General features: G+C 43.2%; 1 protein-coding gene across 1 annotated transcript in view; it reads left to right on the forward strand.

Moving 5' to 3' along the window:
- SLC6A1 (solute carrier family 6 member 1) overlaps positions 1–27,423 on the forward strand; it is a 733,048-nt gene that overhangs the window by 441,837 nt on the left and 263,788 nt on the right. Inside the window, exons 7-8 of the mRNA XM_069643915.1 lie at positions 19,836–19,970; positions 20,071–20,174. Coding sequence (XP_069500016.1) covers positions 19,836–19,970; positions 20,071–20,174 — 239 coding nt within the window. The remainder of the gene's footprint in view (positions 1–19,835; positions 19,971–20,070; positions 20,175–27,423) is intronic.

Genomic DNA, 27,423 nt, shown 5'->3' on the forward strand with positions numbered 1-27,423 from the left:
TGTACTTCCACACAAAAACCCAGCATGTCTTCCATATCCGTCTTCTCTGTGCCAGGGGCAGCAAGGAACTGATTAATCCAACCCAAGTTTGTATCGCTTTGTAGTAGCTCTTCATGGCATTTGACTATATTGAATCATTTTTAATTCATGTTATGGAACATTTAATTGTATTACACATATGTAAATCGCCCCAGTGTTCAAGCTGAAGACTAAAGCTGTTTGCAACCTGCTTGCAAGCTTGAACGCGAGCTCCTAGTATAAGCTTATTTGATTTTGAATGGTTGTCTGGGGCTGCATGGGTAAAATTTGCATTGAGGTTGCCCAATGCCGAAAAAGCATAAGATAAGGAATTAAGTATTTTACCTTCTGATTGCGCCAAAAGACAGTTTTGTGTTCTATATGTCAAATCAAAAGAATAATCATAGATCCAACTGTTGTTTTAGAGTTTACCAATTTATTAAATAAAAGATTGAAAGAAAAAATGTAGAAAAGTGCTTAGAGTTACAAATCTAATTAATTGATAAACAAACTCCAAAACAACAAATGGATCTCTGATTATTCTTTTGATTATTCTTTTGATTTGACATACAGAATACAAAACTGTCTGTCGGAACATAAAATACTTTTCCTTATCCACTGTTCAAGCTGCAAGGAGACCGTGCACATGTTTGAGTTATATATTGAAGAAGAGGTATCTTATTTATGTATGTATTTATTTATTTTGTGCATTTTTTAAGTGTGCTAAATCCTGAGACATCATGGTGCTGGTTACAAGAAATGTACATACATTACATGCAATCAGTTAATATACATCAATAGACAATTGGGCCGTCTAGGGTAAGGTCTTCAGTAAATAGAAAAACCTTGAGCTGTTTTTGGAAAGCCCAATAGGATTGTTCTGATTTTAGAGTCAGTGGTAGAGAGTGCCAGTATTTAGAAGCGATGCTTGGGTAACTAAAGCCCTCGCTCTGGTCTGGTTGAATCTTGGGGGGATGAGCGAGTGGGTGTGGGTGGAGAAGGTGGGTCTGGATGGTTGCACTTTACAGAATATTTGAACCAGGTATATGGAGGCAGTGTTGGAGAGGCATTTATGAGTGATGGTTAATGTCTTGAAAGGTATGCGCTCGTGAATTGGGAGCCAGTGTGCCTTTCTTCTTGCAGCTGTGATGTGTTCCCACTTTGGGATGTTAAGTGCAACTCTGAGTGCATTGTTCTGGATTACCTGGAGTTTGTTGATGTTCCTCAAGGAAGTGCCAGCAAAGAGGGTATTGCAGTAATCCAATCTAGAGCAGATGAGGGCATGGGCAATAGTAAGGCGACTGTTGGAGGACAGAAGGGGTCTGCAGCCACTGATTAACTTGGTGTGGTATGCAGCAGAAGAAGATATAGTTTTGACCTCCTGGGTGAAAGACAGGGTGGCATCTATGTAGCCGCCCAACGTTTTGACATCCCTTGATACAGGGATCGTGATGTTATCTATAGTGAAATCATTTTTGCCTCAGTCTAGTTTTCTGAGTGATGCCTGCAGGCCCACCAGGAGAATTTCTGTCTTGTCATTGCAGACAGTTGGAATAAGTAGAGTAGTTGCCCGTGAGAGGTATGAGGATCTGAGTGTCATCAGTGTAATTTGTATGAAAAATACCTTGGCTATCTAGCAGGTCGAATAGAGGTTTAGTAGAGATGTTGTCATTTTTTATAGTCCCAAAACACGATGTCTTCAAAAAACAAATGTTTTCTAGGGTGTAGAACAATTAAAACTGTAATAAAGTGAATCAGGGGATGGTTTCCTTTGAGACCTAAGCTACTGGACTAGCCTCTTAATAAGAGGTATCAATCAGGTTAGAGGTGAACACAAATCAAACATCTCTTCCTTGTCCCCACTGACAAAGGTTGTCTCATCACAGTTTGAAGTGCGTTTTTTATGACTGGCTCTACTAGGATCTCACTAGCCTAGCTCTCCTTTTTTAGATGTGTTCCTAGATGTTTGGAAACTACCATGTTTATATTTTTAGCAGACCTTGATTTTCTACTATTGGTCTATAAGGAAACACATGAAATAATGCCGAAAACAAGTTTGCAATTCTAAGGTACCCCACGAAATCCTAATTAAGGTTCGAAGTGCAACCTACTCAAAATAAGCATTCATCTATCTATGATGATGGGTGACAATGTAGCTGTATGGCTTTTGATGGTGTTTACTGGTATAATGTCTCCTTGATAGGATCTAGGATCTATTGTCTGTATTTTAGTAACAATGCCTTCCTTCTCTTAAAATGAAGCATGAGGTGTGATAATGTCTGATTGCGTAATAATGTATTCACAGATGTGCTTACATCTATCACATTTACCTCTGGTGTTTCTTGTCTTATCTGCTTGGGGGTTATTCTCCCCCTTTGGAAGCGGATATTCTGTAATTTTGAACACTTAAGTCATCTTCACAAGTGAAAGGTTTTTCTACTGTAGCATCCGACTTTGTTGCTTTAGATCCTAACATCCTTAGTGTATGTTCCAAAGAAGGAAGAAGGACGTTTGCACCTTGCAAACAAAACAAGTATGATTGTTTGCTATTATTATGCATTTATCCATAAAATAGTTTCAGCAATTATAACTTACATTCAGAGTGCTGCCAAATATTATTTTTGAGGGTCCTATTGTTTATGCAAATCGATTGTACTAGCTGAACTGAAGTAAGTTGGACCCATTCTGTAATATTGGGTAATGCCCGAGTAGTCAAGCTGGGTGCATGATGTGTCTCGTTTATCGGTACTGTAGTGTTAAATAAGGGTGTTATATTTTCGGTTGAAAGATTCTAGAAGTTGTTAATTGTATGTGTTAGGGAGAATTCTCTGTTTAGGCTGAATTTCCTAACCTAGTGAGTCCCCCAGCAGCTTTGCTGGATTTCTGGAGTTTGTTTTTGTCCATCCTGCCAAGAGTGAAACTCTTTTCTCCCACTCTTGGACATGAATGTGGTTGATTCCTGTGAATGTCCATGTGTTCTATGGGCTATGGGGTCTTTTACTCCATAGGGTCTCATGTGTTTTGCTATGGGTGTTACACCGCATCCTCCGTGCCGTAACACTGGGGCGTCCTAGAGGATCCCCACCATAGACTCCATACCCTGGGACTGACTACTGTCTCCAGGGCATGTAAAGTCACCATTGGCTTTACTAGACCTAAATTTACTAACAGAACTAGTACAAACCATCCTATTGTGGACGTACTAGTAGGGGTAATTCGATTACCCCTGAGTCTGTTATTCGAGGGGGCACTGTCCCGTCCCCCCTCGTCGTGTTTTGGCTGGTGGCAGTGGAAACTACTTGTTATATTCGACCCCGGATATAGCTCTATGGGATTCTTCCCATTGTTGGAGGCTAATACTTTTTCCCGTTAGTCTCTAACATACCGCCGGTTTATTTGTCTTAAATAAATCTACCGATCGTATTTTCTGCCAGAACTCAGTTTTTAAAATGGCGTCTGTGTTCACCTCTGTAACTCCGAACCAAAGGTTGAGCCCTTTGTTCCACTTTTGACGGGCTTCTTCACAGAAGCCCTCCAAAGTGGTGCCATTCTGTCTGGGTACCACAGGGGGTGTGGGAGGGGGTTTAGGCACCCTGGACTGAGTTGCCTTGCCAACTCATGTCGCACTCTGGTGTGATTGGCCCAAGTAGTGAGCCACCCCGCTCACCACTTAGCGTGTTTTGATTGACAGCTAGGCTGAATGAATGGGGGTTTTCTGCATAAAAGCAGGGCTTTTGGGACTGGATCTTCAGAAGTCGCCACAGGACCTAAGAATCCGACGAGGGTAAAGCTGAGCCGACCTGCAACGACGACACCTCCGGTGGAGCCCTGCTGAACCGACTCACCACTTCCCAACGACAGAGGAGATCTCCCGGCTGGAGAGTCTTCTTCCCCTGACTGGTGGGAACAACCAGTCCCTTTGCTTTTTCTTCACTTCCAGGGCGTAGTGGTCGAATTGCCCGTGCTGAGCACCCCGGCAACCAGATAGCCACTAGCCCGTACCGTGACCAAAAGGTGGTGCCTTGTGACGGAGCACTCCGCGGCTGGTCTCTTCCCTGGTGGTTCAACGATCTTCAACTTTCCTTCGACGACGAGATCATCTCATCTCTTGACAAAGCCCGACTTGCATCCACCACCAGGAACAACTGCCCCAGCCGGAGCTGTCTCTTCACTTACAAGGTACCGTGTCCGCCTGGCTTCCCTTGTGACGGTTAGCGTGAGGTGTCTTAAATCCTTACCTTTCCATTGGGTCGCCTCCAGACCTTCTTAACTTTTTGTTCTAAACTGTCCAACCTTTCTGTGACAATTTGCTGCAAAGACTCGAAGTGCATTTCCACTGTGATACTTTTTGGGACATATCGTCTTGCCTCTCTCCGAGTGGGCCTGGCCTCTGAACTTTTTGATCCACAGTAGACCCTGCCTTACTTGCCTTGCATTTGCTTCGTAAAAGAGTTGGTTCCGAGTTGGTTTCATACCCTGCCTTTTCTCTCCCGTTCTAAGGAATATTAAAGTGCCATCTACGTTATAGCATTCACCTCTGCAAATAAGTGGTGCCGTTGAACCTAGACTTGTCGAAATATTTTTAGAGGTGTGAGATACTTATAGTAATTGTAATTGAAGTTGTTTGCCGTATTAGTGCCAGTGTGTTTTTCATAGATCTGTTTTTATAAATAAATAACTATATATCTTTACATCCAAGCTCTGTTCCGTGTCTGCTTGTTCTACTGTGTAATTTGCCCTATTTTGTATACTCCACACACTGCCTAACTCTTCTTGAGGGAAGTCTGACTGCTCAGCCACAGCTACCAAGTGAATCTGTGTGGTACAGACTGCTACCAAGTGGGTTTACTGCCAAACACCTGTAGGCCTAAATCTTTTGCAGTGGTCCCAGAGGGAACTGCACAGGTTTCCGCTTAACAGTATGTTTGTCCAAGGCATGTTTGTCTAGCATCCTTTTACAAGACAATACTGTGGCATCATTGCTTGCTCTGTCCAATTCCTTTTTGAATATTAAGATGTTGGTAGATTGTTTAACATCTTCTAATGTAGTAAGTGGTCAGTTCGGCTTTTTTAGTGTGATTGGATATGTATCGTGAGTAGCCTAGAGTGTCAAACTTTGCAATAGTGCGTTATTTTAAGATTAGTTTCACAAAAGCTTGGCTATGATGGTCAGGTCTAACATGGTGACATATTTCTTCTGACGAATAAGTAATAAGAAGTGTTTCTTTCTGTTGAATTTTACTTTTGGTCGCATCCCCTTGGGTAGTGTTTAAGCCAAGTGAAAACCACAAGTAAAATGGTTAAGGCAAAAAAGAAGAGTCCCAGTTTTGAGACTGCGCCCAATTTTTAAAACATAATTTATTAGTTAAATGCCCTTTAGGATGACACGTGTTTTGGCCCTTTATGGACCTTTTTCAAATCAGGGCTATGTATGTAACCAGACAACATTATATAGATGTTTTTCAAACAACATAAAACAAATATGTTCATTCACATACTTTACAAAGGACACAGTGATATAGTGAGAAAATTGGTTGGTAACAAAACATTTGTGTTGTAGTTAGTGATTAAAAGAAAACAAAAAGCCAGACAAAAATGTGGTAGGGGATAAGGAAGGATGTTTGAGGTTAGTGTCATCATCATTTCAAAAGTTACACCATGCAATAATTGTCTGTGTTTAATTTATTGTGGACTATTTCACACTTTAGAATAATTTTTCACATTATGGGCCTGCATTACTGCCAAAATCGATTACCGTTACACCCATTCAGTCCTGTGGATTTACCAAAGGATTACGAGTGGTGGTAAGGCACTATTCTTCTTCTTTTTTGGCGTCCATAGGACTCCAAGGGGGTTATGTTGGAATTCCACTACAATGTTTGACTTTAAAGTGTATGATTTACCTCCCACATGACGCTGGTGTAAAAAACGTCCAAATTAAGGTCAAACTTGTATTTCAGCGGTGAACTAAAAATGGCGGTAAATTCATTAATACCAAAAAAGGTGGCAGTAATACAATTACCAGCACTTTTTTGATACACCATCACACTTATAATGGGGCTCTTGGTCGTTAGGGATCAGGAGATGACTGAACTACAAAATGAGAGTTGTATCTGAGACTACGATTTTTGCATCTTTTTTGATTTATGGGATGCAATCTAGGGATCACCCTAAAAAGCAAAGCCGTCAATTGGATTTATGGGGGACACATGAGGCAAAAGATTGTGGAGCCTCTGATTCTGCATATGGATTTTTTATCAATGTGACATCACAAATATGTTGTCAGAGGGCAAGATACGAGATTTGATACTAGAGAGGATTATGGAAAGTTACATTGCCAAAAAAGTTGCCATAAGTAAGCAAAGAGGCAGGCTTCGTCATTGCAATTTAAAATGGCTCTTTTTGTATTATTACTATTATTATTATTATAAAACAAATATCTTCTAAGAACAGCTTATTTTGGCAGTTAAGGCCCAGCGGATAGAATGATACGTCACACACTTTAGTTAAGTGCTAAGGCTAGGACAGTCAGAAACGTGTTTGGCTCTCAAGATACTGTTTTATTGGGATGTCTTGAAAAGTATACAAATCATAATAAAGTTCTCTGAAAATTATATATTTTCGTATAGAAATGGGTTAAGAAAAAAAGAGTATGATTGTTATTTTCCTTATCTGAAAGGGAAGACAACAAGTGCCAGAATGAAACTCAGTGTGAGGTTTAAAATGTGTGTCTTGGTTTTGTAAATGTATTTTCAAAACCTAATGATACACACCAAATTATAATTAAGCAATGTAACCCACGCAGGGGGTATTTCCGGGCAGGTAATGCCCCGGGGTATCAGTTACAAGTCTTTAACATAAGCCGGGCATCCTTCAAGGGTTATAAGGCTATTATTACCCTGGCACCTTGTACCGCGGTACTAATAGTGTTTTTATCACAATCAGAGAAACAGCGTGTTTGCTGTTTCTCAGCTCACAATAAAACTACAAAAAAAGATAGCTGCCATGAATCGGGGAGAAGGGAACTACTTGTAGTCCCTTCTCCCATTCCATAGTGGCAATTCGGGAATCGGAGATGTGCTGGAAAAACTACTGTTCCTGGCACCAGCGAGGAGCAATGCAGCACAAGGTAAGTGATGAGGGTGTGGGGGCTTAAATATGTGGGAGATCGGTCGGGTGGGTGGGGGGTGGGGCATCAGGGGGCATAGAGAGTGCACTTACCTGATACCCAGAAAGGGAAGATGGCGGCCACCTGCTTTGAGGAGTCTCGGAGCATGGTGTTTACCAGTGTGGTAAAGACCCCATTCTGAACCTCCTCATTGACTGGGAGGCTGCCACCCCCCCATCACTGGGTACTGATGTGTGATAAGGTCAACTGGTTATAGTCATTGTTTGAAACAGGTATTCTGCATACATGAAATTAAGATAATGTGAATGTACACAAAAAAGCAAACACGTTTTGGTGTGTCATATAATCACTTAGGAACATAATGAGGACAGTTTAAAAAGGGTTTTTGTATGACGCATTTTAATTGTCTTCAAAGAAGATGCAGATTTTGGTAGCTAATCAAAGGCTTTTATGGATTATAAAAAGAACAATTCACCCATTATATTTCTTATTACCAAAAAGATAAAACATGTAAGGCCCTTGTTAGAAACAACAATTACCTCATTGAACCATCACTAATAAATGTTTAAATGCTTTCTCATCACAAAGATAGTGCTAAGCACTTAAATATTTACTGTTCCACAGTGGCACCTGCAGACTTTTATTGCAGGGTAGAAGGGGAAGCAGAGTTTCCTCCAGAGACTCACAGCCGGGTAGCGAGGAGAGCCAGCAGTGCATTAGGAACAACCCTCTACAGAATACTTGAGGTTAATTTGATGTACAGGTGGCAGTGTTTGCCTTTGGTGCCCCCATCATCACACGGCCATGAGTGACACCACATACTCCCCATGGATCATGCTGGTGCTGCTAACACATACTATTTTGAGAACACCCTTTGTGCCATTGTGACAAAATGACTAATAGACCCACAGGAGTCTATGGCTGAGCAGTAGCAAACTGCTTGCTCAGCCCTAACACTACCACTGAACAACAGTGTTCTGAATACGCACTTGCACTCTCAAATACTAGTGGCTTGGTATGGTAGTTTAAGGATGGTATGTTCTTCTCCCTCTCCTCCCACTTTCTCGCCTCCCTTCTTGTCATGCACTTGCAGTAGTAGTAATGCTGCCAGGCCCAGTTTGCTTGTCATTTTTTGCTAGATCATTCGGAAACTTCAAGGCCTAAGAATGACTCTGTATTCCCTTGTTCCCTCCCCGCCTTGAAGTGCTTTGAAGCACTTCACTTGTGTATAAGGCTTTATAAAAAAACAATTACAATTTGTGTGATGTCTCGGGAGGATAGCTCTGGGGCAACGTGTTCGCCTTGGAAGCAAGACGACGCAGAGCAACACAGGTTCGATCCCCGGGTCAGCGCTTAGAAACCTCTGGGTATTAAGCACGTTATAAATAACCAATTCTAATTACAATAATAGAGAGGAAATATGCACAGTCAAGCGATATACCTCCTTCCTCTTTTGTGGTAATGTGGGCAGGCTATACTCTTCAGATGGGTGCAATTGTGATAACAGTAGCAACCGAAACAGCAATAGTACAACCTTCCCAAAAAAACAATGTCCTAGCAAGGTTCTATACAATCATATATACTTTAATTGAAACACCATATGCAATAACTGTACTATAAAAATAATAGCTGTTTAGCAGCCACCCTTTTTGAGATGGATTATCTCCACCATAATTGTATTATTTATATTCAATTGGCAATCCTTCCCAGCCACCTGTATCCTACCCCCGTTAACAACACGCTTTGTAGTGAGACTACTATTGGCTGTCTATACACAAGTAGCCTTTGAACTTTCTGAGGTGGGCAAACAATGTATGTTTAATCAATTAAGCAGAATAAATATATATGTAGAAAAAGCAAATGCTGAATGTATTATGCAAAAGGAGAAGACATGATTTAGGCCTGTTATTTTACTATTAAACATTGAATGAGCGATAGCTCTACTTCCTTATTCGGCAGGTCTTGTTGTTCATTCAATGCATGTAGAGGTGAAGCAAATTCAATGGCATTAATAGCACTTATTTAGAAATCTTGATAATGAGTTGTAAAGATATTAAAATATTTCCAAATGACTTGGCTCTTAGTAATATCTGCTGACTGTCAACAGTATCATCAAACAATCATCATGGTTCCTAGCAATACGTCATCCCATCTTTAAGAAATGTCAGAGGGATAAACTAGGCTCATACAGACCAATCTCACTCCTGGATTTCCTCTTTAAAATGTTTGAATGTATTGTCTGGACTAGGATGAAAAGTGGGTGGCGCAGAACAGCACCGTGTCCCCTATCCAGCTGGGATTCAGATTTGGGCTGGGCACATCCGAGTTATCTCTTAATCTACACTTTATAGTGGCCCACTTTCTGTTTGTAAAAAAGGAGTCACTTTATCTGGCCTTCATGTACCTGAGAACTTCCTTTGATAAAGTTAATCGTGCTAAGTTGTGGCAGGTCCTCAGGTCCATGAATTGTCCAGTGGGTATCATCAATCTCCTAATCAGGCTCCATCTCTCGACACAAGCTTGTGTAAGCAGCAGGAACAATGGGTGCTCTATTGATTATTTTCCAGTTGAGGTTGGAGTGCGTCAGGGTTGTATCCTGGCACCTCTACCGATCAGCCTGTACATAAATGGCCCTTTTGACGGTCTGCTAAACTCTGCATGGACATTCCAAGAATGGGGAGTAGAGTGCTGCTGCTCTTGGCATACACAGATGATACTGTATTGATTGTGCGCACCCCACGAGTGTTACAGCAACTCATTCATGATTATACCATTTTCATTGATGATCTTGTTCTTAGGGTTAATGTCCAAAAATCACTGATCATGGCATGTTATAAAGTTAAACATTTGGGGACACTCAGGCCGATGAATAGTAAGGGAACCACGATTCAAATTGTCAATGAATTTGAATACTTGGGGGTAAGCTTTATGTCAAACCTTTCCCCAAAGCCAAATGTCAAAAAACAAACCATGAAGTGTAAGCAAGCTTTGGGGCGTCCTCTGCTTCATGGACATTTTGAAGGCTAAACATGTAGATTTATTTTAAACGTTTATCTTAGCAAGGTAGCCTCGGTTGCAAGGGATGGGATGGAGTTGTGGGGTTTCAAGGACACTAACTCAATCTAGACAATTGAACATTATTTCTTTAAACAAGTTCTGGGACTTCCTCATTCCGCCTCCAACTTTAGGGTGCACTTGGAATTGTGCTGTGCCTTGAGTAGTGATATATTGTTTGCACAACCGCTACTCCATTGGCTTTGAATATGGAACAATGATAAGGCTAGCTTGATGCAAGACTTAATAAGGCATTTGTTTTTAAAAAATCTTAATGTCACGATATCTTGGCTAAAATGTATAAAAAAACCAAGCTGGTGGAAATTGATGCTGCTCATATTTTAACACACTAGACACTTTAACAACTCGAATAGTGAAGGATCTGAAAACTAGATCTACATCCTGCCAACAGGAAAAAAAGGATTTGCAAGAAATATTACATCAATCAATAGGAGGCATGTCATTATAGCCACACTGAGTGTCCACAATTATTTATTAAGAGCAGCAAACCCTACACAGAGGATTGTGCTTCCTAGGGCATGCTTTAATCATCTCCGACTAAAACCCATTACCGCTGTATGGACGGGTATCAGTGACAGTGCTAGTCAATCAAACCAATTATGCAGTGCACCTCTTGAGGATTTGGCTCACTGTTTGTGGTTTTGCATGGATTACCCTGAGATAGAACGGGCACCCTATGGCCATTATTGCACAAATTGCAGTTTTCCCAGTTCCCTACAGCACTGCTTTACCTCTTGTGGGTTGATACTCCCTGAGTTGGATGGTCACTCTTATCATTTCTGAGGTAAGCTTTGCATAAGAGGACAGTCTTAATTAATTCTTAAATTATTGTGTAATTGTTGTCCTCCCATCTGTCCGTTGAATGTCTGCAAAAGGAAAATCGTTTACATTTTCTTATCTAGTACATTTTCTTAATTGTATTCTGTATGAGTGGTAAGTGTTTAGAAGTAAGAGGCCAAGACAGTGGTGGCATGTCGATTGCTACAAACCTGTATTAAAGGAATAAGGGTTTAGAAAATGTCTCTCTGTCCCTAAAAATAAGAGGGGTGTCCCTGCCTCAAAGGAATCTAATGGGTCAGGCAGGATGTCAACCAAAAGTAAGTCCACTGTTATGTCAAAACCCTACTTCTAGCCCTCACACTAATAACTTAAACTAAGGCTCAAGAGGGTCTGTTTCTTCTCAATGGCTTCAAAAGATGATTCAGTTCACAAAGTAAAGTCCCAAAAATGGTGCACAAACAACATCCGAAGCATATGGACAACATTGGTCCGACAGGTTGTCAGCTTATAATCACAAGAGAGGCTTCTTCTTTTCCTGGCCTTCTGCAATGTCCATAGTTGAACCAAAGGTGCTTGTCTCTCTTCGTCTGGGCTTCTCCACTATCTTTTCCTCAGCCAAATGTCTCTACTATACACAACTCAAAGGGTTTGTCTCCCGTCTCCTTGTTTCATTCCAGTCACTCCCCTAATCCCCTGTCATTCTTTTCTCCTCCAGTTTCGGTATGGGGATTTTTATTTACACTTTGTTCTTAAGGGTAATGTGGCTTCTTTCCCCTTTCTTTTGTTTGCCTTCCCAGCATCTCTGGTATACTATTCTGCCAGGTACTGGGCCCATGAAGAGGACTTTCTCAGGTTTCTTCTTCTCAGCTTCAGTCTCAAGGTTACTGTTTTCTTTCCCCTTTTTTATTCTTGCCCTCACAGTACGCCTAGTATACTATACTGTCAGGTACTCTGTCCAGAGGTATTAATGTCCACACAATCTTCTTTCTCTCAAATCTTCAGGCTATATAGTTTAGACATTCCTCTTTGGCTGCTTTCTGTGATTCTTCTTCTCTGTAGGTTTGGTGCACTAACCTGCCAAGCACTATCGTTCGCAATCAAATGTGATAATGTTTTGTTATCAGGGTCCCAGACCCTGTATTTGCGGTATTATATGCCCCTCTCTCTCTGCCACTACCTCTTCTGGAGCCTGGAGCCTTTCTGCCTACTCAGGTACCTTGTTCTTGGGTCAATGAGGGTTCCTGTTCCCTTTCAGCTCCACTCTGCATTTGTGGGAATTTTGGGGTTCAGCGGCGCATCCATGGGTCTGTGACAGCTCCACCTTACCGTTCTTCGGCCGGGGAGCGTTCTCACTTCCCAGCAGTCAGAAGCACTTACCGGATTCTCTGGCCAGTCTACCTTCTCTCTCTGTGGCTTCGGAGCAGCTCTGGACATCTCGGTTCTCCGCTTGGTGTCCCAATCTTCCTCCTGCTTGCCGACAGAATGGCAACATCTTGGCAGGTTCCCCTGGGGAGCCCTTTTCTCCTTCTCATGTCCTTCTTTGCAGTCTTAATTGTCAGAATGGACTAGACCGCGCACTTGGGACCTGCGCAGTGCACACCACTGCTCCGTGCCTCTTCTTCGTCCCAGTAGCTGAGGTCTGATCTTGACTTGGGATCTTCCTACTCTCCCTCGTCTCAGTGTATGGCACTGGATTAAGTTTGTCTATGCTGCAATAGCACATAAGGGAGGTAAGGATGGGTTATGAAGATATGGGAGTCTCTAAAGGGGTATCTGCATACCACGTTCTCCCTGTGATGTCGTACCCACCCCATGAAGGACTTCCTATCCCATGTGATCCTCCCACAGTGCAACACCCCTGGGGGATTAGTGGACTTTGGCCGCACTACGTGGCTACATGAGAAAGGTTCTCACCATGGGAGAATGGATGACATCCAACTATTTGTGACATAGTGTATGTTTTATGGAAGCTTTGACTTTTCCGAAAGAAACGTTTTGATGATGATTATCAAACAATTAGTTATTTTGTGAAAATCTCTCTTTGTATCTAGCTGCTTTAATCATGACGATTTTAGTAACTGTTGAAAACGATTTTTTGGTGTGTTCATATATTTCAATCTAATCATGGCTATGTTTTACTGTACAACAATTAATATAAAAAAAACATAACATCCTTTTTTCAACTCCTTAAACACCATCCTCTAAGACCACGTGTAGTATGGGGCACCACAAGCAAAGGAGCAGTTATGTTCATAAGCAGTTTAGAGTTCTTAATTATCCTTGGATTTCGGACTGGTGGAATCTGTTGCTTGCCCATTGTCGTTCTATTGTTAAAGTAAATGTTTTAAGCTGTTCTTTATACAACAATGAAGGGGAATGGATTGCATCAGGCTTACATTTTAGGCCTTGCTCTTTGTTGGACTAGGAATTTCCTCCATATAGAAGCGCCTGTTATTTTACAAACTGGAATAAGTATGCACAACCTGGCATAGGTTATTAGCCCATATGCCAAATAAAAAAATGTGTAGAAACTAGCAATTTACAAAGATGCATGGAGATCCTGATTTAGCTTAACATGTATATCAGCACTATAGGTCACTTGCTATTAAATCTTGGACTGCTCTGAAAAAAAAGCAGAAACACTGTTCATGGAAATGAAGTCCTCTTTATTGATATAAATAGAGTTTCATTTTTTCTAAATTAAGATTTGTTTATTGCAATGTAATCTATCCAGTGAAGCCACCTAGTTTCAACCATTAAAAGGTTCTTCTGTGTAACCCAGGTGCAGATTAGTAGTAGATTTCTGTCACCACTTCTGGCATAAATATGTGTATCTGCTATTGGCAAACATGCCCATTAAGCAAATTGCTAATTGGGCTATTAGTTCCTAGGTACTCTCTGCAGCTTTGGGGGAAAGAATTTCAAATTTGCATCTTAGCAAATCAATTGCTGAAAGATTCATCGGGTGACACTTATTTTACACGTCCTTGTCTTTAGAAAAGCTCATTAGGGAAATGGGTTAGTAGCTACGTCCTAGCCTTTGCAAACATACACAATAAAGGTCAGAAGCCGCTTTTGCAAACACATTAAGGTCACACGGAAATTACATGTTTGATTTCTAAATCGCAGAAATCAGTGTTTTTAGGGTTGAGTCATTTAAACTGTGTGTACCATTCCTGCCAGGTATGACGTATGTGCTGGTCAATTACATAATCATTCCCTAGCTTGACTATCCATTTTGCTACAAGTATAACGAGATTTGTATGCAGTTCTGATGACAGATTAGCCCATATTTTATTAGTTTCTAATTTTGTATGATGATGACTCACATGTACTTCCAATAATTGCACGCCATTATTGCAAACGTTAATACATGTCTATCTGATGGCATGTTTTAACATGCACTGTACAAGTTACAAGTTGCACTTCTTTTTAAAGGGAGGCTCTCGCCTGCGCAAACATTAGCAACAATTGCCACAAAACTAACTTGCCATTAATGGGCACGATCCTTAGTATCACATGACACATCTCGTTATTCTGCATCCTCATCAATCAGCATTCTGATCCTTGTGCAGCACTACAGCAGTGACTTTACGGCTGATGGATATCATAATTTGCTTTTTGGAAGAAGTACATTCTGGCCACTCACTTCTTGGATGTAAAAGTAGTTGTTATCCTGGTCGACCATCTGACAGTGTTCCCATCCTGTACACTTGTACAGAGATAGGAAATTAGGTTGTGAAGGGGTTTACATCATTGTTCACTGAGTCCAAGTGAGGTCACACCCCCTCCCAATATACAATGCACTGACTTAATCTTTTCACCTGCCATTTTCGACATCTATATTCAGTTTATGGAAGAAGTAGTATTGAGTTTAGACATCTCTTGATTTAGTTGATATATATTCACATGCCATTGTGTATTTGTTGGGCAAAAGAGGGGATCAAGGAGCATTTACAGCTAAGCCCATGGACACAATATGGATCCTAGCAGTGGGGCAAGAGGTGTGAGAGCAGAATAGAAAGAAAGGGAGCAAAGGTCAGGGGACATCAGCCACTAAGTATAAAGGCTGCATTCTAGATCCTGATGGATGTAGGGGAGTGCAGTGGTTGGGGGTTATAGAATAGAAATAAAGGGAAAGGAGAGCCAGGAGACATTAATAACCAAGCATAAAGACTGTATTCTAAAACTTGCCCATGGGACGAGCACACATAGTGGGAATAACCAGAAGAAAGAGAGGGAAAGTAGTTGAAGATTACATCCAAGGGCCACATCCGTATCCTCGCTGGGGGAGAAGAGTCATACAATCTTGAAGATGAGGAAATAATGGCCCGAAAGCATGATTCACCTGGGCAAGACCAGCAGTAAATAAGGAAGAAAGACACATAGGAAAGAGATAAGTCTGTAGGCCATGCTCCAGCTACTGTGCAGTAAGTAGAAAGAATAAAGAAGAACAGGATGAAGATAGGGGACAAAAAAACGTAAGGGAAATGGGAGGGAGAGTGCTGCCCTAAATATGTACTTAGCACAATAGGATAGCTTTATATTCAGTATAGTGGATAAAGAGAGAAAAGTGATGGAAAGCAAGAGCACAGGACAGGAGAGGGATACTTAAAAAGCTGATAAAAGAAAAAGGTGATCATTTTAAAAGCTACAAGTATGACAAGTGTCGTCGCAGGTGTTAGGTGTTTGCCATGATAATAGTAAGGTAGATGGCAGGGGGCAATGCACATGGACTGGTGGAGAAATAATAAAGACCAGAATTACTTTTTCATAACAGAAAATCTGGTAGAATACAATGTTCCTACTAGCATTCCCAAAAGGGATCCAATTATTCATTTATGTTAATAATCAAGACATTGAATATCATTATTTCACTAGGCATATTTTACATCAAGGTTTTTTTTTTAAAATAAAAGAACAAATAAGTACAATGTGCATAAAAATAGGAGTTGTGCATACCATTGGGGTTTTTAGTACAAACACAGAAACACCCAAGTATTTTGTCAAACACCTACATTAAAGGACAACAGTGAAACAAATACTAATTTCACAAATGCATAGATATTACTGTAACGGTGTCAAAGAAGGAAGTGGACACAAGGGTGGCATTGTGGTTGCCATAAACCTTTATCTATAGTAAAAATAAACACTATCTATCCCTATCTTCCAAGAGGGGTTTCTCTGCCTCAAACTAATACTAAAGCATCTGTCAGAATGTCAGTCACAATCAAACTCCACCCTCCTCTGTCATAACCTACTTCTATCCCTTACACTACAACTAAAGAATAAAATAATCCAACAGAAAGCTCCTTCTCCCGGAGAATGACTCCCATTTTCTGGTATTCCGTTGGTGTTCACCAAAAGGCTCTCTTGCAAAAGGATGCCAGGGGTAATTACTCCCTTCCCCTGGTTTGTAGTTCCAACAAACCTTTCACAACTCAACTTTATAGACCAGGGGAATGACTTACTTCTCTTGGTATTTGAGTATTGTTCCCAAAATGTTCTCTGGTTTCCAGGGAGAATGACTCCCCGTCCACTAGTTCATTGTTCCAGCAAAACATATGTACAACTCCACTTTCTGGCCCATGAGAATGACTCCCTTCTCCTGGTATTGGTCTGCACACTCCAATATAGATCACAACAAGGCCAGGGTGAAAGACTCCCTTCCCTTGGCATTTCGCGAGTATATTCAAAAGGCTTTTATTTCTTCACTTGGAGAATTACTTCATGTTCCTGGTGTTTGAGAAGTCTTTTCCATATCTTTCAAACTTGGTGTTTATTTTGTCACTCTCTCCACAAAAAGTCACAAATCCTTATCTGGGTTTCAGTGAACTTATCTTGGATCTATGTGATTGCTGTGCTGCGTTTACTGTGACCTCTGAAAGTGTCAACTTGTTTTATTTCTATCCCTTTTTTACCCCATCTATATGCTGGGGGAGAACCCCCGCAGATCCTCCATTATATACTATACTCACCCCCACATATATACAGGATGATAAGAGGATCAACATAAATAAATATTTTGGTGGGTCACAGAAAGCGTGGCACGGTAATTATATAATCCCCTTATGTCTACCACTGCAACAAGGAAGATTTTCTCTGATGTCTATATCACTGGAATTGGGGGCCCAGACCCTTTGGTGGTCAGTGGAATTATCTATGCCACTGCTGTGAGGTTACTTTCCTCTGATGCTTATTTCACTTATGTTGGGGCCCAACACCCTTCTCTGTTGGTCAGTGGACTTATCTCTGCCACTGCTACAAGGAATATTTACTCAGGTACACATTACACTTAATTTGGAGTCCCAGACCCTTCTCTGGAGGTCAGTGGGCTTATCCCTGGCACTGCTATAAGGAAGATGTAATCGGGTGCTTGCTTCACTTATATTGGGGCCCCAGACCCTGCACTAGTTGTCAGTGGGGTTTTCTTTGCCCCCGCTATGAGGAAGATGTCCTCAAATGCTTTTATTGCTTCACTTGTTTTGGGGTCCTAGACCCTACGCAGGTGATCTGTGGGCGTATCTCTGCCACTGCTATGAGGAAGATTATTTTAGATGTACGGCTGACAACTCTTAGGCCTAACAACCGTATTACTTCACCTGAGCTGGGGAGAATCACCTGAGCCTGTCCTACTTGCACTGTTATGTCCCCTCTGGGTCTCCCCTACCACCAGTTACCTTCACTAGTGTTGTGGTATGTCACCAGGGCTTCCCTGGACTGAGGTTCATCTCTCAGGCTGTTCAGGCTGCTCTCCTCCACTCCCTCTGCACTGTGGCATCTCATCGTGCAGCTCCACATGGCTCTGGTTCTCCTCAGTCTCGAACCTGGGTCTCTTCCAGCAAGACTCCAGGGGGACTCTCTCAGCTGCTTGCCGGTGTCCTCCATTCTTCTCTTCTGTCCAGGCTTGAAACACCTGCGTGGGAGAGTCTGCCTCTGCTGCTTCTCTCGGCTAGGCTTGGCAAGTTCTTTAGTTCATCGTCTCTTCTTATACATTGTTTCCAATCTGCCCTGACAGATTGTCAAAGTCCTTCGTTTTTGACACCTTGGACTCAATGCCTCCTCGGGACATCTCGTACCAGTTCTAGCACGGTCAGTAATCTTCATGTCTTTTGTGCTCTTCTTCGTCCTGGTATTTTCTATGTTGGCTGTGTTCCAAGAACTACAGTAATACATTGATCTACTCTCAATGAAGTGGCTTGGAATGGAGAGGTGGTAGGGAAGGTTTTGGTGTGACATGGTTTAACTGGCAGTACCCTAGGTCCTGGTCCGAACAAGGGGAGGCCCTCCCCATGAGGTCCTCCTGCATGGAACCATCCTTAATGGGACTATTGGGTAGCGGCCGCACCTCCCTAGCCTCATGGGGAAGGTTTCACCCCTGGAGAGAAGTGACGATACCTGGCAAATTGTTATAGTACTTAATGGCTCATCTCTGAACAATTCAAAGGCCAGAACATGTAGACATGCAACAATGTTTTGGTGATATATTATTAGGTTGCCTTTGGTAGGACCCCACAATTTTAGGGGATATGCTTATGGTTTGATAGACCACTGCTCTTTCCTCCTCATTTCTGAGATAGAAGTGGCAGACATTTTCCTAATGCAGTTTTATTTTTTCCCAAAGGCACTTTTCTGGGTCATGTGCTTCCATCAGACAATGAACAGTGAGGAGGTTCTCCTATTGAAAGGGGTCCTGGACTTTGAGTAGGCCATTTAAAGAGGGGGTAGAAAGACATTAGGAGGCCTGCTGGTGGTAGCATGCCACCCTTTCTGACTTTTTTTGTGCTGCTAGTGGTCCTCACCTCAACACTGGCATGTCCTTATTACTCCACCCTTTTAATCCACTTTTCTACTCTAAGGATTATTCCTGCATTGCTGACTAATGCTGTCTTCTGTTAAATCGTGGGTGTTTTAATGGACTTTAAAAACTTCAGGGCTACATCTCACTATTACTATTGGTTTTTTCATAAAACAGCCTTTTGTTGTGAATTGCAGTGAGAATCCAGCATGGTTGTCTGCACGCATGGCAGATATCGGTAATAGCAGCCATGCGATTGTGGCCCCCATTATGGTATATATCCATAGAATCCATCGGCTATTTGCAAATGTAACAGAATATGCACTACAGAAAGATCCCTGCCACTCCTGAGTGGACCATCAACATGGAGTAGTGAAATGTACAGAGTAGTCTTCACAGACCTCTTCTCCATAATGGTACATTACAAGTCCTGGCGGATTGGGAAGTCAAGCGCCGGAATATGGTGTTCCCCATCCCCATCGATCCCCATAGGACTGCATAGGAGTGGGGAGACAGAAGCACCAGCACAGTTGTTAACGGTGCTGGTGCTTCAGTGAAAACTCTGCAGGTGGGTGCTGTTGCGCCCAGCATGTCAGAGCTCCCGAGGCGCAATGGCCCTGACCCCCAGAGTTGTACTGTGGCGGTCCAGAATGGGTGCTGGTACAGTGGAACCAGCACCCTTATTTACAGACTGCCACAGTTGTAATGAGACCCTTGGTCTCTGTTTGACTCCAAAGTGAAGCTGCCAGAAAGGTGCAGGTTTGTGATTGCTATTCTTTTCGGATAATCAATCAGTAATTATATTTGTATAACCAAGTCCTCAAAGGGTAATTCCACTTGATCTGGGAAGAGGGGCACACTAATCAATAACTGTTACATATTCGAGGATTTCAACTAAATTGCGTGTCATCATTAACAAAAATATCTGATGACAAATAAATATTATTGTTAGTACTTGTAGTGCCAATGCATTGTAAATGAGTGTGCCAATATTGATACAAATCTCAAAGTACATTATTCTCTTTCCCTTTAAAGGTTGTGTACTTCTCTGCCACATATCCATATGTGATGCTGGTTATTTTATTCTTCCGTGGGGTAACACTGCCAGGAGCAAGAGAAGGCATTTTATTCTATATAACGCCAAACTTCAGTAAACTCTCTGATTCAGAGGTAAGCATTTAAGAGAATCAGTGCATCAGGAGAATTACAATGCATTTGAAATATTATCTGTGATATGTTCTCACATTATGCCTTCACATTCTGTCCTTAGGTATGGCTGGATGCTGCAACCCAGATCTTCTTTTCTTATGGTTTAGGTCTCGGTTCTTTGATCGCTCTTGGGAGTTATAACCCATTTCACAACAATGTCTATAGGTAAGGAGCTCATTTAGGGCTCACGTAAGTACCAGCCTTTGGGTTATTGTTTTCCATTATGTTATTATGTGCTTTAAAACTCTTTATAAGAGGCAATTCAAGTTATATGTATGTACAATTGCAGTTGTTTTGTGATGTTAAATCTCTAGGCCTTTTCTCATACAAAAAGGATTAAAAAGCCAGATGCAGAAACCTATTGATTTTCTTGCTGTGTTGTGCAATTTGGGTACTAAGCCACTGTCACCTATAACTTGCCTACGCTCAAATGTCTTTCTACACTCTAACCATCTTAACAATTTTAGCTCATTTGCACCTACACGTTGAAACTTGCCACTATGAGAGGGCGCTGTTGCACGAACGGCAAGATGGCCGCGTGAGCGTGTTCTCCGTGGATGCCGTGAACTTGTCAGCATAATTCTTGCTGTTTCCATGAAGAGCAAACTGCAGAAATCGCTCGAGTAATACATGGAGGGGTCCGGCAAGCACTGACCGAGTTCTAAAGAGAATGCCTCAACCACGTCGGAGATAACTGACAAACTGTATGGGCCCCGGCGAGACGCGCATACTACTACGCACTCCATGGCATCTCTCTGCCGAAGCCGGCCAGGAAGGGGGAGGAAAGCATCGGAACAGTGTCACAACGCCCCGAAAGGTGGCAACGTACAACTCACCAGGTCGCAGACTCCATCTGCAGCGATAATAAGCATACCCGCCTCCCAAACCATTTGTGGTGAGAGGCTGTGGAATGCATCAGATTGTCGGCCGGACCCATTGGAGGAACTGATGCGGAAGTCAGCGCAATCCGTGCGCCCCGTCTCCCTCGATAGTCTGCAGCATAGGGACACGGTCTAGGGGTCAGCGCTGCTGGTGCAACAGAACAACAGATGACATTCAGCAGCCACATGGGCCATTGCAGTACGGCTTGTGATACAAGCATAACAACATTGCAGCATTGGATCCCGCCAACGGAGAGAGCTATGCTACACAGGGATCACATGGCTGGAAAGGACTGATAAGCAGCACAGCAAGAGATCGGTAAGGCCATCAATGTAAGTTAAACATGGGCAACATAAACCGAAGTGCATACAACACCGCTAACATGCTGAGAACCACAGCAGAGACATTGCTGCATGCCCACCCACGCCTACTATAGAATTCCGTAAGTCTTGGACATGCAGAACCAGGGAAGGAGACAAGACACACAAACAAGGAATCAGCTTGACAATGGTTACAGGCCCCTAGCTGTCCCAAATGGTGTACAGGATATGTGAAGTAAAACCCAAACTATGCCACCCCTTCAGTGCAGTGCCCCAACCAAAGACTATTGCGAGAGGACAACCGACCACAGCAATGTCACGTGAGCACGTACAGCACTGGGATCCTCAGTTTCTCCCTAATATACAGTGAGAGACTATTGTCGGGCACAAATCATAGCCCAGAGGCCTGGACGGGGAGTGAACACCCTGGTCTCCCTTGCCACACGCGCACATTGAGAAACACGTGTGGCAACCAGGCCCAGGGCTGCTTTTATTCACATCTTTAAGGCAAGGACAGTGACTGTGCACCATGGCAAAGATGACTGCAGTATTGGTGACTCGCACCAAGACTAGACAGCCTCCTCCATGGCCAAATTACTCAACTCCCCTTCTTGGTGGCACATGACCCTCTGGCAGCAGAGGGAATCGGGTCTGAGCAGTAGGGGGCAACCTGACCACTCTGCGATCCTGTTAGTTGTGTATCGATCCCTGGCGCCGCCTTCTACCCACCTTGGGGTGGTAGGATCTAGGCTGACCAACATTGCTACCTCTTGGCCAAACATATCAGACATAACAGGGTGATCCAGATGGGGCCTGGAGGTGGGGTGTATCGTGAAACCAGCAAGAGCTACAGCATTTAAGATAACTGATGTGACAAACTCCCAAACAACAGACAGGGACTCCCCCTAATGGGCTTACCACAGACTTACCGCTAGCCACAGAGGAAACTTGGCCTGCCCTACCGACACCTTAGAGCGCACCATGCTACATGCCCAGGAAGCACCAGTGCCCTACTAAAATGCATAAGGACAGCTCCCCCCACAAAGCGACACCATGGACAAGTTCACCAAATCCTCAGCTAAACAAAACGAAACCAGTAATGAAGGATCAAGCAGCCAAGAAATACTGTCAGAAACCTCACTGTCACCCCCTGCTAATTTACAAGGGGTGGTGGCTGTTATGCAACAAGGATTTGCATCCATAAACGACAAACTGGACCACATGAATGTCACTGTTTCTATAATCCAAGCTCAATTAGAAAAGGCTACTCATAGTATCACAGAGACTGAAACATGAATAGGCACAGCAGAAGATGCCATGAATCACTGCAGAACACAGTCACAATGATGGCGAAAGACCTGGGCAACATCAAGATGAAGTGTGAAGACCCAGAAGCAAGATCGCGATGGAACAAAATCTGTATCGTAGGAGTGCCAGAAGTTGCCCTGAAAGTCCCATGGAAATGGCTGTGGAAGGCCTGTTAAAAGACTTGTTAGGAAACCCGGGTTGGTCCAAAATGTTTGTGGTAGAAAGTGCAAACAGGTCTCTGGCAGCGAAACCAAAAACATGTGCGTTCCCAAGGCCGATCATGGCAAGACTGATAAACTTCCTAGATAGAGTCATGGTGCAGAAGGGGGCATGGGAGAAACAGAACCTGAAAATGGGTTTGAGTGTGATTCGCATTTTCCCAGACTTCACGTTGGCAGTACAGAAGGAAAGATGCTCATTTATTGGAGTCAAGAAATTGTTGAGGGAAGGCTATATACCCTATGCAATGGGATATCCAGCTAGGCTGCGCATGCAAATTAAAAATAAAACCTACTTCTTTATGTTCCTGGAGGAGGCAGCTTCGTTTGTAGAAGCCAATATTCCTTTACCGATGAAACAGCCGCTGGAAGACGGACAGTGACAATGAGGAGTGATGCAGTGCATCTATGAAGATATTCAATATGTTGGTAATGCGGCTCTATACCTATGGCTGCGGGATATGATTTGTAGTCTTATCAAGGGTTGATTGACAGTTACTCAATGCTCTATGTCACGACGGATGGTAAAGTAGGAGCGGGACAGAGTCAGGAAGAGTGCTCATGCTGACATCGAGCATGGGCCACTCAGGCCCTCTTTAGCGATCATGTAATTAATTATGCATTTTGTTAACATGGGTTTGAATATTCAAAAAAGGTTGAGCCCGGTTCAAGTTTCAATATTGTGCAAGCTGGAAGTTCTAGACACCACGGAAGCAGCAGTACCCAATGCAACTGCATATTCTGGTTAAAAAAGACAGGGAGGAAGGTGGGGTGGACTAGGGGTCAGCATAGTCAAAGTCAGGGCACTACGAGGGAGGGGGAGGTGAGATCCAGAGAAAGTTGGGGTGAAACAGTTTTGAAAGTGCACAGATTGATTATAGCACGTTATGGCTGATTTAAAAGACGGTACAGGATTGTGAAGGTCACAAAGAGACACTCAAGAAGGATGGCTAGCAGTGGTCGGACTGGAGTGAAGTTACTGAGTTGGAATGTGAGGGGTGTAGGCTCAACCATACAGATGCGCAAGGTGATGGCGTATGTGAATAGACAGGGAGACCAATTTTTATTCTCGCAAGAAATGCATTTACTAGAGTCCCAGGCACGGAAAATGGCCCCAGGGAGAGGAGGGCATTGTTATTACACCTCATACTCAACTAAAGCCAGAGGGGTCATCATCCTGGTCCACAGGTCACTACCATTCATACATTACACTACAGAGAGCGATGGAAGCGCTAGATACATGATTGTACATGGGGAACTGGGGAGTGCTGAAGTATTATTGATAAATGCATATGGCCCCAATATAAATGACTCAGAGTTCTACATAGAGGTGTTTCGAAAGTGTGCTAAATACCCCACTGCATTAGTAATATGCGGCGGTGACTTCAATACCATTCTTGACACAGTACTAGACCGCACATCAACGTCGACCAGAACCCTAAGAGGTGCAGCACATGGTAGATTTGGGTTTGAAAGATGTGTTGCACTCACTGCACGAGTCACAGAGGGCTTTCACCTTTTACTTGACGGTACATGACATGCACTCCCATATAGATTTCTGGCTGTCATCACAGAGGATGTTAGGTTGGGTGGTTGAATCCCAAATACTCCCTAGAATGCTATCTGATCATTGCCCAGTGACACTCACCCTGAGCATCCCTGAGGCGTCCTCCCAGAGGTCTCAATGGCGATTTAAGGCTGCATCCTTATCAGACCCAGTATTCCGGTCCAGTATGATACAACACATTACTGACTTCTTCGATAACAATGAAGGGTCAGTGAACACACAAGCAGTTTTGTGGCAGGCTTTTAAAGTTTATATGCGGGGGGTCGTGATGTCCACGGAATTCAGAGTTCTTTGAGCTATCAGGGTGGAGCTCAAAAGGCAGGAAGGGGCTTTAGTGAAACTAAAGATGGTTTATGTGAGTAGCCCGGCACCACACATCTACAGAGAATTTAAACTAAAGCTGGATGAATATCGAGACGCAGCGGATAGATAATTGCACTACTTTGACAGGCTGGCAGCAGCACATAGAGATGGGGAACAAGAGAAACTGGGGATACTCTTAGCACAGACGGTCTGTAATGAGAAGGGTAATACATCCATTCAATGAATAACCAGGTGAGATTGGAGGGTAGTGAACAAAGTGGAAGAGGTCTGTGAGGTATTTAACGACTTCAATGTAAAACTATATTCATCACAATGCGTAGCCACAGACCAGATAGACAAGTACTTAGCCAGGATACCTACAATGCTGTTATCCCCCGACGCCCACAATGTACTCGAAACACCTATATCGCTGGGTGACATTAAGGAAGCGATTAAGAGTTTGCCGGGAGGAAAAGCAACTGGCTCCGACAGACTAGGAGCAGAGTTTTACAAAGAATTCAGTGATGTCCTGGCCGCTCACTTGCTGGTGGTCTGGACGGAGGCATTGGAGACTGGCATTTTAGGAAGCAGTTATTACCTTACTGTTGAAGCCTGGGAAACCACCGGAGGATTGTTGGTCATATCGTCCAGTGTCCCTTACAAATACAGACATGAAAATATTTGCAAAGATGATAGCCTCCCGGCTCAATACACCAATGTCTTATATGGTTCACAAAGACCAAGCAGCCTTCATACAAGGGCGATCAACAGCATCCAACGTACATAGGCTGTACAATGTCTAGGCGAGGATACCGCAAGACACTAAGGGAGTTGCATTGTCATTGGACATGCAGAAAGCATTTGATACAGTATATTGGCCATTTTTGTTTAGGGTACTACACAATTATGGGTTTGGCCCTAATTTTATAAAGTGGGTGTGGCTCCTTATATGCAACCATATGCTAGGATGTGTTTAAATGGGGTGCTGTCTGAGGTGTTGACACTGGCAGGGGGTACCAGGCAAGGTTGCCCGCTCTCACCATTATTGATTGAGCCCCTAGCAGATCTTATGAGGGCACACCATGCTCGAGCCCGAATAACCATAGCTGTCGTGGCTGAATTGGTAACACTTTACGCAGATGACATTCTGATGTATGCGAGGGAACCAGAGAGGCACCTACAGAGAGTGATAGCTGCGGTCCAGGAATTTGGGAATTACTCAGGCCACCGCCTGAACAGCAATAAGTCTGAATTGTTCCCACTGACAGACTGCATGAAAGAACCAAGCAACCTGTTCGGACTGAAGTAGTCACCCAGACAGGTGAAATATCTAAGGGTCGAGGTTGCACGTCCGGTGACCCTGGTACCCTCCCTGAATTATGACACAGTGGCCGGGGAGCTGTGCACTAAGCTTGAAAGTTGGAAACAACTCACCATCTCACTGATTGGCTGAGTGGCATTAGTGAAGATGATTATCCTACCAAAACTGTTCTATCACTTTAGCACTATACCAATATGGCCAGGCAAGTCCTTCTTCACGAAAGTGACCGGAGTGTGCTCCGCGTTCGTGTGGAGGGGGCAGGCCAGGGTCAGCTGGAAGCATCTTACATTGCCATACGAACAAGGGGGGGCTAGCCTCCCCAGATTACGAACTCTACGACCTGACAGCCCAGGCTTACTCTGCGGCACACTGGGTGGAGGATGAACCAGGCACATCATATGAGGAACTAGAAAGACAAGGGAAGAGTAAGGCCACACTTCTACATGGAGTGGTGGTAATGGGAGGACAGAGAGGTGTGAACCACCTGGACCCAGTGCTAGTCACACAACAGGCATGGTGGAGATGGATCCAAAAAAACCCTAACATGACAATATACTGCCCAGTATTGTCAATCTGGGATGCCCCATATCTGGACCCATCCAGAGATGCAGTACTGGCCACCCAGTGGTGCGGAGAAGGCATAATGTGCCTTGGTGATGTGTACCAAGACAGGGTATTTGTAACTTGGGAGGATATCAAAACACAGATAGGAGACACCCTGTTTCAGAAGCTACAATACTCCAGGCTCCGATCAGCAGTAGCATCAGTGTGGGCTGGATTTCCCCAGGAAACCCTCTCACATCAGAGTTTAAATTACACACTCTCCCCCGATGCGGGCAAAAAAAATCTGCCTCGGCTATATATAACCTGGCATGGTCAACAAGGGAGGTTCACATACCAGATATTAAGGGTGATTGGGAAAAAGACCTAAACACAACCTTTACGGACACACACTGGCTCCAGTTATGTAGGTTAATAAAACAGGTGTCGTAAAGCTCTAGATACAGATTGGTTAATTTCATAGTATGAAATAGAGTACACCTCACCCCAGCAAGTCTTAAGAAAATGTATATTGCATCTGAGGGACGGTGTCCGAAATGCCGGAATGAGGGTACTGACATAATGCATATGTTATGGTCTTGCAGGGCACTCACTGAATATTGGCACAAGGTATGTGATGCGTTGGACAAAATGGTGTACCAGCCAATAAAATGGGAACCTGCCATATGTATGTTGGGATATGTGCTCAAAAGGAACCCATTGAAACGTAAGCTAATAAATATTGGTCTGCTGATAGCAAAGCGAGCTATATTAATGAGGTGGAAAAGTGCCATATTACCTACAAATGAGGAATGTGAGAAAGATATGACCTGGGCAAACGATAAGGAGGAATTATACTCCAGCCTCTTACCCATTACAAATCGACCAAAAGACATTTGGGGAGGTTTCCGTCAATACATGGTTAATAAAGCGGCTAACGGGGAGAATGCAAATG

Source organism: Ambystoma mexicanum, chromosome 2p (assembly GCF_040938575.1).
Source record: "Ambystoma mexicanum isolate Mex_15411 chromosome 2p, UKY_AmexF1_1, whole genome shotgun sequence".
NCBI classification, from domain to species: domain Eukaryota; kingdom Metazoa; phylum Chordata; class Amphibia; order Caudata; family Ambystomatidae; genus Ambystoma; species Ambystoma mexicanum.